The 14,428-nt window shown below is 37.4% G+C and overlaps 1 protein-coding gene across 3 annotated transcripts in view; it reads right to left on the bottom strand.

The window, feature by feature from the left end:
- Positions 1–8,474: 8,474 nt before the first annotated feature.
- Positions 8,475–14,428, bottom strand: part of FAM117B (family with sequence similarity 117 member B) — a 28,806-nt gene continuing 22,852 nt past the window's right edge. For 2 of the 3 annotated variants that reach the window (XM_067000021.1, XM_013171714.3), the window contains exons 8-9: positions 14,054–14,368; positions 8,475–11,885 (exon numbers count right to left, since the gene is read on the bottom strand). In XM_067000021.1, the coding sequence (XP_066856122.1) occupies positions 11,870–11,885; positions 14,054–14,368 (331 nt within the window). In that variant the 3' untranslated portion in view covers positions 8,475–11,869. Of the gene's footprint in view, positions 14,369–14,428 lie in introns of all 3 variants that reach the window. The other variant, XM_067000022.1, reaches the window with a different exon arrangement.

Raw genomic sequence — 14,428 nt, 5'->3', positions numbered from 1 at the left:
GTCTACTCACTTCTATATTACTATTTCTTTTAAGAAATAATGATGGGGTTGACTAACTCCATGCGTACACATTTGTTTGGGAATTTCTTCTGGCCTGCTGGCTTTAATTTTCAGCTCTTCCAGCAGTGTTTTTTTCAACTCAGGCCTATTTTTATTCCTGGAATTATTTCAGAGGTTCAAAAGACAGAAGTTCAAGGAAGAAACAATGTGCAGATATGCAAGCTTGATGATCCTCATCTTCTAAGCCCAGAAAAAGGCAAGAAAATTCAGGAAACCAAAAAATGCTTTAAATACCTGTACTCAAGTTATTTTCACACTTCATGTTACTACTCTTAAGAAGAGAGGGCCCTCTGAAGACCCTTTTTACAGATGGAGCAGTTTTTCCCACTATATCAATCTTAATAAATACCTTAGCGTTAACATAGACAGCAACAAGAAGTATCTAGAAATCATTCCTCACCTGCAGCCCAGATAGTTCAAAAAAACTCAACTGTTGTGTACTGAAACATGTTAACATCATTCCGGTTTTCTATACAAATTGATGCAGGAGGGAATGCTTCAGCTGGCTAGACCATGAGTTGTACCAACTGAGAAGTTAGCACATATTTTCAAATGCTTCGTAGTCAGGGGTACAATAATCTTTTACAAGAGAGGAACAGCTAGCTAACACCTTACAGCCATATCTAATATTAGGATTAATCTAACTATGGTTTAAAATGTCCCTATACAGCTAAAGAGAGCTCTCTGTCCTCTGTTTAGTCATCAAAAAATGAGTTCTACGCCTCTTGCGGAATTAGTCAGTTCAAAGCATGAAAAAAATTCCTAAAGGCCCTGAACTTTTTAAAATGAGAATATGCGTTCATTTAATAAGAAATGCCATCTGAAATCTAGTAACACAACCAAATGAAAACTTCCTAACTTATCAAAATTAACTTTTCTTCCTGAAAGTAGGTTATACTGCAGTTTTTTGAACAATTTTATGGATAAAGACGTTACATTCCACTGTCCTACTTTACTCATTGTTAAGTTTTCCAGGACAGAAAACAACTAGAGAACTAAAGGAAGTGAAGTAAAATTCTGCCATGTATTAATGATGAGAAAATTGGCTAAATAGGACAAGCAGTCAATTCTCAACTTATTCTAATAATACTCCAGGAATCTGGACTTGCAACAATATTATTGAACATACTCATAATTTGCAGATGAGATTAGCATGTGAGGAACAAGTACTTGCAGATGACAGGGTTATTCTGTTTATTTTGGGGTTTAGATGTTTGTTTGTTCTTGCAGAAGAAGCCTGAGAAACCATAGAGAACACAGTAAAAAAAAAAAAAAGAGCAAGGGACACTGTATCACGCACAGATGTGAGCCAGTGCAGTCCAGAAAAAAACACTGTGCTATCATAAGAAATCAGCTACAAACAGGATACTTTCAAATTTGGAAAAGAGGACAGAAGAATTTACAGTAAAACCAAAATAAGTAGTTTTCCAGACATTCTCAGTTCCTCAGGCTGCTTATGCAAACTAAGTTTTATAATGCTTAGTTAGCAAGCATTCTACAGCAGGCTGTCAGGGAAAGACAAGCAGCTGCATCACAGTAATTCACCTCAGAGACCACCTGATTATCAGGTGCTTTTAAAAAACACACAGATGTTCTGCCTATTTTCCCCTGACCTGTTCTTTCTGCACAGTCCTGTACTTCTACTGATGAGAAAGCTATCAGAAACCAGACATGTTACTCACTGCTGGACAGCATATTAACAAGACACACAAGAAGAGACTATTACTGAATTGCTTAAGGATGAAATATGACAGGGAGAAATTAAAAACATCAGAGGAGAAAATAAAATACACCTCTACATCTTTACGACTTGTATAGTCTTTCAAGCACACTCCTAACTAAAGTTCACCTTCTTAGATGAACGTAATACACTTTTGCCTTCTTTTGTATATCAATTTCCTACAAGATAGGAATTTGGACATGTCATACTGTGGTTAAAGGGACACTGTACACAGAAAAGATTATATGCAGAGCCTGAAACCTAAATGAAGAGAACAAACTTACCTTTCCTTCTAGACCATATATTTCATATTTTGGACAAATTCTTCTTCCAACAGCAGTACAAATCAAGAGTTAGCATATTCAGTGCTGTAATGGGAAGACTTATTCTTAATTAGGTAATAAAATTTGGGAGTAGAATAATTATAAGGCATGCAAGCTGCGTTACAGGCTCTAAAAAAAAAAACCAACCACCCTTCATTTCCTTTTCTTCTTTAAGTTTCAAATTAGATATCTCATTCCTGGATCCCTCACTAAATCCTGATTTCTTTCAGTACTGGAAATATCACCCAAAATGAAAATACATTTAAGTCTTCAAGGTAGGCAGCCATCTCAGGAAAGCATGACAAGATTCTCAAGCTTCCTATCTTCACAGTGTGCTGAAAATTTCAAGCCTGAGTGTCTACAAAATATCATAGGTCCACTACTACTATTTGTGCAAAAGACCAGGTCGTGCTTTCACTGAAAACAAGACTCTCACAGCAAAATTATTTAGCCTAAAATTACACTAATGTTGCTTGGGACAAATCTATATTACCAAGCAATCATAATATTGTACAATAGAACATGCACCATTCAGACTGTAAGTGCATGCTGGGAATTATTTAGTCAAAACATTAAGTAAATTCAGTTGCTGCAGATGGAGAAACTACTCAAGTCACCACACAACCTGAAACAAATGCATCACATAGGACAGAGGTATGGACCTCAGCTTCAGGAGGTCCTCTTGGTTTCAAGAGGACTTCCCCTGGTTTCTCCAGTGTTGCTGATGTCTACTAACTCTTTAAGAACAGCTGGAGAACTATAATAACAATATCTGAATTTCTGAAAAACTGAAAAATAAACCAACAAGTGACCCCCAGCCCTACTGACCTTTTAGATTCACACCACACTTGAGAAGATAGCACAAATTTCTTTTCTCTCTTTCGGAGGTCTGCTACTTTTCACAATTCCAAATGAAACCACTAGATACCGCAATGTTAGACGGCATGCTACACTCTTGGTACAGGAAGAGAGTTTATTCTATACTTTGCATGCTCTTAAGTTCCAGTAGTGCCAGAAAATGTGCCAATGAGATGAAAAGAGTAACTAACACTCTTATCACACAGTATTTGATACTTGCTTGCGCAGATGGGCTCATGTTACGGAACTCGTGCTGAGAGAGGGAGAAAATGTTTAAGCAGATTGTGTTCTGTACTGGATTATGATTTTTTTTTTTTTTGGTAAGAAATGCAAAGTTTCTACTTACAGAAGCCCTTAATTCTAGATGACCTGTAATATACTTTGAATTGCTTCGCGAACTGAATACAACTTAATCTCTCATATCATTTCATGTATTGATCAACTCAAGTCAGGCCAGCATTTTTGCCAATCTGGATGTCTTTTCAAATCCAGATGCCAGTGGATATTCAGATGAACTGCATAATACTTAATTAGAGCTATACAAGGGGGATTTTTATTTTTATTTTATATTTTGTTACATCGGTCCTCACAACAGGCTAATTTCATTTTACCGTTATTGAGTGATTAAAATCCTACTCCAAGCATACATTGTCATGTGGCATGACGTTCCAAGCATTTAAATTCTAAGGAGAACAGCATTAACTCTAATACCTCATTCTTGGGACACCTGGGGGCTGTTTGAAAGTCTATTAAGTTTGTAAGGTTCAACGCAGAAAAGGTTTGCGTTCTGATGTATCAGAAACTAGATCTAGCTAATTACTTTTTATCCTGCAGCCTTCCAAAAATAAGATCCCTAGGGTTACCAGGCAAATACTAGTTCCAGTAAAATTCTCTAGGGCATACAAAGGATTCTATTTTACCTTGAAGGAAATCACATGCTTTGGACTCATACTTCTGAGACAGCTGAAATATATTTAGGACATAACAGTGGATAGGACGATGGTGTCATTTCCTAACACTGAGGAAGCCATGCCTTTTCATTCTCAACTGCACTTTGAAAGCTTCAGAATTGTTCTGCTAGCTATCTGCAATTTCACAAGACATTTTTGGGCAATGAAGGAGAGACTGAGAGCACAGGTTCCACTCTTTCTACCACAGTTAGAAACATGTATCCAGTGTGCTAAAAATGAGGGCACTTGGGAACCCTGTGGTTAAAATCTTGATTTTGCCCAAGAAACAAAAAATGCAGGTCAGGCCTGGATAGCTCTTTTGTCAATTTGCCTAGTACAAGTTGACATTGGTCAAGTTCTGCCTTAACTTGTAATTAATTTCTTGCTACAAGGAAAATAGCATCAATCCCTTGTGTGTTCAAGTAAGCATTAGGCCGTGGAGAATTCCACCACAGGACACAGTTTGAACATTTCTTTTAGTTTATGCAGACTCTAGTTGCTCATGTATTTCAGATCCTGTCAGTTCTGATCACACTCCTGGGGAGTTTTTAAAGGCTTTTTTAATTGGGGTCGTAGCTCTAAGAAGTTATATAACACAACTGAAGGTGCTGTGCTAGAAGCAAATGAAGATGTAGGTTGGTACCACTTTAAACAAGCAATGCAACCAAAGAAACGTTTGTCAAACTATGGTCTGCGACTAGCTGTATTTGATTGCTGTCCAGAGGTTGCAGTTTAAGATTAGAACCACCCCATCCTGTGACTCCTGAACTAAATGACCTACCACTCTCAATGAATTGGGCTTAAGGTGTGGATGGATATTGGCTATTTGGGACAGCAGCTGTTACATACCTGTAAAAGAATGCTGCCATCCATCCTACTCTCAGGGCAAACACATACCCTTGCAGTTCTATTTGAAGAAATGCGGTAAAACTTAGCAAACAGCTCCCAGAAACAAAGCGCAATTTCATGAGCTGAAGATGTGACTCAAACTTGGATCAAAAAATGTTAAGAAAAGTTCATTTTCTGTGTGGGGAAAGGGAGTTGTTTTATACATCCTGCAGGAACATGCTGCTAACAACCTCTTAAAAGGAGATTAAATATCTACAAGTCATAAAAAGATTAATAACGGTCTAGACTTCTTTTTTAAAAAACACTGCTCAGATTAGTTTATAGTTTCCCAGATTATGTTAACTGTATTTGCTGCATCATTTATGGATAATTTTACCTGCAAATTGTAAAAAAAAAATTCTACCATAGATCTTCATCAACCCTATACAGCACTGAACTCTGAACATATCTTGCAGCTGAGTAGTACTTCTGTAAATGCTGTACACAGGAACAGTATTTTATGTCACGATTCTGCAGAAGCCATGCAGAAGATCTGGCCTAGCCCAGGATTTAGACTTTTTGTTAATTTGCCCAGGAGCGCAGAGAGCATAGATTCTCTTCTGCCTGACACACACAGCCAGATGAATTCTGGAAACGCTCACTATTCACCAAAGCTTTTACAGGAGATGTGGAAACCTCTCTAACAGCCATTTCCATCAAAACTGAAGTGTCTTTATGCTGGTCAGCTAAACTTTTACAGTTAGCAAAAACATCCACAGTGTATTGTGTAACAGAGTTTCTCAATGATTAGCTTAATCAGACCACCTAAGCTCAGAAGTGTAGGAATTAATGAACAGTGTTCATAATGAACAGTGTTCTATTTTTCTTGCAGTAACTAGCTTTTAATCTAATTCTGTTGTGTTTTTTTTCTTTCTTTTCTGCGAGTAATGTCACTACAATGTCAGAATGTTATTCATTACACACATGTTCCTGTGTCAAAACAAGCATCTGTCAGAGGTCCGAGTCCAAGGACTCCCTCAGAAATACAGGCACAGGAAATAAAGTTCTATAAATGGTCAATGCAGGAGGCAGCAAGTAAAGTTCAACTGGCACGATTAAGTCTTATGAAAAGTGCACACGCAGTGGTGATGAACCCATTCAATTTCAAGCGTGGGAGAATTTCACCTGAATTATTTCCTCCACCATATTCTGTTGTTGAGTTTACGTTACACAGCTCTGAATCCTGTACGTCTAGCAGCTGAGCAGAGCTCCTGTAAATACCATTTACAGTAAGAATATATTAAGACAATAACAATTTGCAAAAGCTGAGGAGAGACCCAAGAGGAAACAAGACAACAACAAGGGAACACAACAAAACACAAGCACCCTTAGACTGTAATTTCTATACCAATTTTCTATACAGTCAATCCTAACTCTAATAGGAAACATACCTGAGAAATTCTCCTAACTGGTGTCCTGCCTGGTTCTAGCTCACTTCTGTCTAAAGAAACAAAGTGAACAGCTATTTAACCAATAAACACAACTAAAACATTGAATCAAGACTTGGACTGTCACAGCTCACCACACAGAGTTACTCTTTCAGTTATTTTTGTCTTCATAGATTATCTTCATCAGCTTCTTAGCACACCTTGCAGTTAACCTGCATGTAATAGAAGGTGTGAAAAGAATTTAAACACAGAAGTAACCAGTAGGAAAAAAAAATTGAATTTTAGCATTAAAAGTTGGTGGATATTTGCTATCTGTTAGACCACTTGTCTGGTGTGTAAGATACTACTTTGAACAAAGTGGCCTTTAAATCACGATTTTCTCCAAAACATTCCCAGTAAACATTAGATTTCTTCTAAACTAATATCTAGTAAATTGTAAGGCCCGCGCGCCTTTCCCATTTTGAAAAGCCCTTTAAGTAGCTTTTTTTCCATAGATAAAAATCAGCTGCACAGGCATTACTATTAAAATGCAAAGGACCACCCAGTAATTACAACACAAACCACCCACTCATGCCCAGTAAAACAGGATGGAAAACACTGGAAGCAATCAGATACTTGAAGTCAAACTAAAAAATTGGAACAGGATTTCTGGGGAATGGGGGCACTATAGCACTAGTGAATTGCTGTTGCTGAGGGAGTCTTAGTGGTACGTTGAGCTTTTATATATATACATACATACATATATATATATATAATTTATATCAGTTTTACATGGAGTCCTTTAAACACAGAATAAAGGATATGTTGACAAGGACTTTCTGCTTCGCTCGGTTTTGCTGTAGATTTAGAGGAGATACCAAAGTATACTGCATTGCGTGTAAAATTAGTCTGCAGTAAAAGTAGTTCTCAATTGTTTCTAAAAGCCATAAATAAGTAACAGAAAACAGTATGCAAAAAGTATAGTAAAAAGGATATAAAAAAATGTATTTACAGTAAAATCATCTATTCTTCCTCACATGCATAAAACCATTGCTACCACACTTGAAATTAGTAGGGAAGAAATAGTTTAATGGAGCACATGATCACAGCATATTTAATAAAGAATCAGGACCTGTTCGCTTAGAGACAGTTAAACATCTGCAGACTGCATAACAGGTAGGAAAGAACAAAATGTAAGAAAACATCAGAAACATAAAAGTCTCTAGTATTCTGCTCCAAACTTCTCAGAAGATGTGAGCACTTTGTTTTAAATTTTAACCAAATAATATCAATTCAGCACAAATTCACCCATGGACCCTGCTATAAAATGCACACACTTGGATCGCGATGCTGCTGTCACGTGTATTGGCCCAACTCTCCTCCTACTGATGGGAAAACATAAGCCAGATGTGTTTTATGGTGTACACCCTGGAAGCCCTTCAACTCCTTACCAACGTTCAGGAAAGTCTTCTACTTCTCTCTTCGTTCTGGAATGAAATTTAGCTGACAATGCTTTTGCAGAAAGGGAAATTGCTCCAAGCCTTCTAGACAAATTAGACTTAAATTTAATACAACAGCTAGCAAAAACTTAAGTACGTAACTCACCCAGCTCACCGCTGTTTCTAGTGTAAAGGAGCCCTGGCTCCAAATCCTGATTATGAATGAAGAGGCTTGATTTTAGTGATCAGAAGCGTGTAGAATGAGAGATTATGCCTACAAACGTCTTAAGTACCCTCCCCAGTAGGCTTCTTTGATAGCTATGTTCTACTGAACAGCAGCTGTGAGCTCACCAGCAGGAAATTTGAGCAACCTGACCTAGTGGGAGGTGTCCCTGCCTATGGTGGGGGGTGGTGGTGAACTTAGCTGGTCTTTAAGGTCCTTTGCAACCCAAACCATTCTATGCTTCTGTGGTTCTATGAAATCCAGGTCTTTTTTCCTCAGTCTTGTCTCTCTGCCTTTACTCTCAGAACACTGGTTGAATCCTTTTGTTGCTAAAATCCAGGATTTGCAGCATCTTCCTCTAATAATGGACTTGTAAAGTGCTCAGGAGCTGACCAAACCTACTGCAGATGAAGACAGGGAAGACTTATTATTCTGAGTTTGACTCCTGTGAGGATGCACTGCAGAAATAAGAATATGGATTAATCAGATTTCCACCCTGGTGAATTTTGTTTGGAAGGGCTAAAAGTGCTTATTTTATTTGGATTAAATGCCTACTGCCTTCAGGGTAAATCCTGATGCAAATCTTCAGGCTGTCAGAGCACACAATTTCTCACTATGAAAAAAAAAAACCCACAAAATCAGCCCATACCTGGAAGTGATGACTTTATTTTCGGACAAAAAATAAAAAATAAAAATCCCAAAAACATTCCACTATTGCAGTCTGTAAAATTTTCCTTGTTTCCAGTAGAAACAGTCCACAAGTCAGAACGCGAGATAAAAAACAACATTGTGCAAAATAGTACTGGCATAACTACACATAGCAAAGACTAGTGTAAATCAAGAATTCCATTGAAATTAGTAGAGCTGCTCCAGTTTTACACCAGTGTACATCATCTCAGAATAGGCCCTTTTTGCAAAACATCCCTGGAATTCCCCTTGCTTACAAAAACAGCCTTACATGCAACAAGTAACTGATCAGTACAACATACACAAGAACACCTCCACAAGTTTATCACAGTGTAACAGAGAAAAACGTATCAGCCAATTTCATACAAACACAAATCTAATGGCAGTTTTGGACAGCCCTTGACTGCTACCCTCAAAAATTGCACGTTTCAACAAATGAAAGATAATTTAGAATAAAGCCAAGCAATAGTTTCATTTAACTATTAATACATTGACAATTAGGGTGGATGAGGTGTCCAGAGAGGGTTTTTATTTTATTTTTTTAGCTTATTAGATTTTCCAAGGAGAGTTGTTTCAAAATTAATCTGTGTAATAAATGTAACTTCCAGTGCTTTCAGGCCAAGTCCTCTTCTGCAATTCAGATACACCTGTCAACACTACAGAAGTCTCGTAGTCAAATACAAATCCCAGTGAAAAACTACTAAGCAAAGACCATACCTAAGTATTTACTGATGACATGCAACGAATCAAGAAAGCAGTAACAGAACTCCATTTACATTTGGAGCATTCATAAAGACTGTTGCAGTTGGTTGGGATGCAGGACTGGAATTTCACCAAACACTTATGAATAGTTAGCCTTCTCTCCCCATTTGACATGCAAATTGTAACAGTTTCAAAACAATGCATTTAGGTCATTCCTTGTCTCAACAAAATGCCAAGAGCAGAACTGATTCCCAAAGCTGTCAAACAGTCACAAATTCTTGTCAAGAAAATATACAGGTACATCTTGCAATTAATGGTCATTTTGTTTTCCTGTAGAGCCAGGTTTAGAAAAACAATTTCATATCAACTCTTAGACTGTAATGAAATAAATTCTCCACAGTGTTTTCCACCCCCTCAGTTAGGAAAGGTGAACTTTCCATTACCTTTTCAAGAGATATATTTTTTTTTTATTTTAATAGATACTAACCTGGTTTTGGTCTAAGCTACCGCAACATCTTTAGACTATGGCGTTTGATGAAGGGCACTTAAACTACAGAATTATATGGAGAAAGTACAGTCCTGACATTCTCAAGTGTTTGGGTATCAAGGGTCTTTTTTGCAAGTTATATTAGTTTCATGAGAACAAGAATGTCATAGAAGCTTTGCCTTGAAGATATTTATATTAAAAGTGTGCAGCAACTCTGGATGAAGAAAGGTCTGCAAGCCCATCCATTAAAAAAAAAGCCTTGTAAGTATCAAACCATACAGTTTAAACAAGCAGACCTTCAGCAAGGCATTACTGCCATGCCACTGAATTCTATCGAACTCAATAAGCAACAAGAAGTTAGGCTAGAGGCAGAAGAAAGGTTAATGGATATGACTTTCATTTTTTCCTCACTACCAATGTTTTTTCTTAATGTCACATGTCCCTTGTTTCAGAAGTTAGCAACTTTTAACTCTTTGAGTCTCAAGTTCAGAAGCAATAAGCTTTATATAATGTAGGACTAAGAATTTTCAAATGTATCTGCTAACAGGCGTATAATATTTACATTTAAAACATTTCCAGATATTACAGCAATAAAAATGATGCAAGAACCTATTTTCAAAAGTTTTCTTCTTCTCAAAAGGCTCAGCTTCAGTGTCCTTCAACATTCTCAAACTCTCAATTTCAGTAAATCGTATTTTAGAACAAACCAACAAATAGCCCTGAGAGTAAACATACTTTTAAAGAGCTGCTTTACTTAAAGCAATAGCAAACACAGCAGTCATTTACTTCCATGGTATGCGATATTTAACTTTCACTCCCTTTTTTCTCACTCAGTATATGCATGTGTTCCTCCCAAGGTATATGTACTCAAGCATTATCTTTTACTTTCCCAAGTACTTAAATTTTTTGCTACAGGACTATAGCAAGGAAAGGACAGCTGAACCACATTAAGGTTTAAAAAAATTCTTGTCCTTGTGCCTTGAGTTTTAAAAAGAGTCCAACAGTCATAGCTGCCAGCATAGACCTTCATTACAATGACCTCCTGCCTTGTGAATTACATAGAATTTACAACTGAAGGAACACCTTTTAGTGTATGCAAAAAATCAACTGTCAGTGTTCAATAACACTGCCTCCAGCCTTCAGTTTGGCTAGTACTATGAAATACCAGGAAAACAGATTATCAAGTGTGTCAAGTTGTATGTAAAAAATAGACCTTTAAGTGTTGTGTTTTTTTTTAAGCTACAAAGTAGTTAATCAAGGAACTGACTAGGTCTATGCATAGTTAGGTTTTAAAGTGTGCTAAAAGAACTTGAACTCTTTCATTAAGACTGTGCTTGAACAATGCACAGATTAATCCCCCATATAGCCGAATATTCTAACTCTATACATAAGAGGTTTTTAAGAAGTTCTACACGTTCTCAAAGTTATTTTGATTTAAATACTTCACCTTGCAGCTCTGCTAATGGCACAAGACAGCACATGTGAAATTTAAGGCTAATTTTTGTGTGAATACATGTAAAAGCTGGTCTTAGAACAAGAACTGTTGTATTTTCTGAGTCTTTAGTGTGGATTCACATTAAAGTAGAGCTGCCACAGCAATCAACAGAATCCTGTACATAAAAAAAACCTGAACATTGTCTTGAATCCCATTTGTTTTTATAAAAAGCGAAGTCCTCATACACTTCTTTTTCTTTTTTTTTTTTTAAATCAGAGCAGCTCACTAATTTATACAGTACATTGTCTGATAACATACAATGTAAACTCCTGAAGAGATGCTTGAGTACTACAATAACAAGTGGAAAAAAGTCCCAGGTTAAGAAAGCCCACTGCTATTTGGGAGAATCACTCTGATGAAAACAAACATCAGAATGCAGTTTTGGTGAAACCAGTTAAGTCTCAAGGCTGTAATAAAGGCTATATGTTAACTTTAGCCCTTCGATTCTTAACCATTCAGTTAAGATCTCCTGATAAAGCACTGTGCATTTTGGCATTGATGGAGAAGCTCTTTACAAGCTACTGCTACAGAAATAGAAAACAGACTTACACAAACTTCCTTCACCTGAATGATCCCATCTTCTGTGAATCCAGTCATACCAGTTTTAAACAACCCATCTAAAGCAGTATATCTTAGACTTCAACTTTCTCTGCAACTGTTTCAGAAGAAATTAATATCCACAAAACCTAGAAAAGAACCATCAACTGGTCATATTACACAAATTTGATGCACAAACCCACTTATTTTAAAACCTTCTCCCCCTCAACAACTTCTTCAGTGTAAATCAGAGCTGTTACTTCAAAACAGAGCTCTTTAGTCCCATCTGCACACTTCTATCTATTTTAATGGGAAGAAAGATAAATCAAATTCTGCTCATTTACTAGTTTAACAGATCTAATATTTTAACACCTCCTGGTACATTTTTCGTTTGCTGAATTCTTGCATAATGTTTTAAACAGGGTCTCAACTCACCCTGAATGCAGGACTTGTATAGGCCAGTGTGACTTACACTTACTTGCTCAGTAAAGTTTATTGCTATAAGACAGTTATTTACGTGGGATTTACAGGAACGGTAAGTGTGCATCAAAACTATGACTATTATCTGCAAAGGTATGCACGTTAACTTTGTTTTCTAAGTGAAACGTTTGCAACCAAATACAGCATAATGAGCACTGAACAACTTCGTTAAATTTGCGGTATAATTTTTACATGTAACTGGGGGGAGGCGATGGGGGGACTGAGTCTTCACCATGGAAGCATCATAAATGCAAGTCAGTGAGAACTGCTCATGTGTAACAGACTAATATTCAGACCCACAGAGTATCCACAGTGACATAAATTTGAACTTACTGAATCTACCTCTGTAAAAGAGGGTACAAGGCAAACGTTTTATAAGTTGATATGACACTGGTATTCAAGTCACTGCAGTTTTTTGCATATCTATGTTGTATATACTTAAACGCAAGTAATACACTCCAGGAACACAAGAGAAACCTCACTGAAGTTCCTGAACAGCTTCCATTTGAAATGGCCCTTTCCCCTATTTTCACCTTTTACTATAACTTCAAAGAAACCATAAACTGCTGCATATGAGGATAGACTAGGTGTCAAAAAATCCTGTTTTACGTGACAGCCTAAATTGCTAGTCAAAAAAGAGAGAATGTGTCTGGCACTGTAAACTACTGTGTAACGGATGCCAAGGCTGACGAGCCATCACCTTCAAGGACACACAAAACACTATGACAAAAGAGAGGGCATCATGCACAGGTATTTCATTATGTGGCTAGGATCTATAATACAGTGATGAGTCACCACAGAGCAAGTTTGTGCCAAGAGCGATTAATGACTCAGGCTGACCAACTCCGTAAGTAGCCAAGCAAACCTGTAAGAGGCAAGTAGCATATTTTCTGGAAGAATAGAGAACAGGAGGGTAACATGTTTTTCCCACCCCTGCACAAAAATTGTATGGACAAATGGAACACTACTGGGACAAGTGCTTTAGAATGTAACTCTCCAGCCAATAAACCAACACTGGGTGGAACTGGGTGATGGAAGGAGTTTTAAGAACGTGACTTACCGGAAGCACAAATTTACGATATCAACAAAAAAAGTACACCACATACTAACACTGCTTTTTAGATACTCTTCAGTTTTAAAATTTTCAAACACATTAACTTGTTTTATTTTGTTTAGGGCTGAGGCTGTTCAGCAAGGTCACATAATTTGAGACTGCTGAAATACTTCAGCAATCCTTTGGTCCCAGTAGCTGTAAAACAGCCAAGTAAAAAGAAACTTCCCTACTAAAAAATGTGTGTGTGGGGAAATGGGGGAGAGAATTGTCACCAGAAAAGTGTCTTTTAAACACTATCTGCTACACACCACGAAAGTCTTTGTTATAAAATACATATATTCATACAAAAGACATCTTGCAAAACCATTTGATTGCCCCTCCCTCTGCAGGTTATAATGGTAAAATGGGGTCAGCTGGTTGATCTTGAGTTTTTTCTTTTAATGGAAAAAGTCAAAGGACACACAGCATCACAACAACTGGTCCTTTAAATGGCAAAGGATTATGACAGTTTTTGTTTTCACCAGTGTTTTTTTTTTTTTAAAAAAAAAGCAGGCGAGAAACAGAACTGCAGTCTTCACAAGCAGAAAGTGCAACAGAGCATCAGCTGCTGCATCATCCTGAACTTAATGTGCTACCAAACTGTCAAGTATATGAACAGGTCAATTATGACAGTGCCGTAAGTTGTTAAAACAATGCAAATAGCGTGATCAGAAAGATCCAGTCAACTGGTTCCAATTTTTCCCAGTAGTCGCCCAGAAAAATTTCAAGACAATCTATATCTACCCTTCAGCTTCCTCAATATGTCCTGATTGCTGGAGTATAGAGGTCTGTGGTATTACTGTACTTGTTCCACGAGAGATCCTGTCTTGATCCGTGTTTGCAGACAATGAAGCCATAGAAATTGGCTGTAACAAACCGGGTGTCATGCTGGAGGAGACAGTCAGGCTGTGTGTAGTGCCCTTGAGTGTAAGATCCTGTGTGGGAAGAAGCGGCTTGAGGATGCTGACAAGACAGAAAGCAGAGCCACTTTTAGGAATGAAATTCACTTTGTTCTTGTCAGGACAGTAGAAGGCTGGTATTTCATGCAGAGGCTTTGGCCTAGAATAAAACAGACACAACAGTTTTAAAACAACATTTAACAAATCATGTTAATGGCAG

The sequence above is a fragment of the Anser cygnoides genome, chromosome 6 (assembly GCF_040182565.1).
Source record: "Anser cygnoides isolate HZ-2024a breed goose chromosome 6, Taihu_goose_T2T_genome, whole genome shotgun sequence".
Taxonomy (NCBI): domain Eukaryota; kingdom Metazoa; phylum Chordata; class Aves; order Anseriformes; family Anatidae; genus Anser; species Anser cygnoides.
Note: the sequence above shows the minus strand (reverse complement) of the source record. Positions and strands in the feature narration are given on the sequence as shown.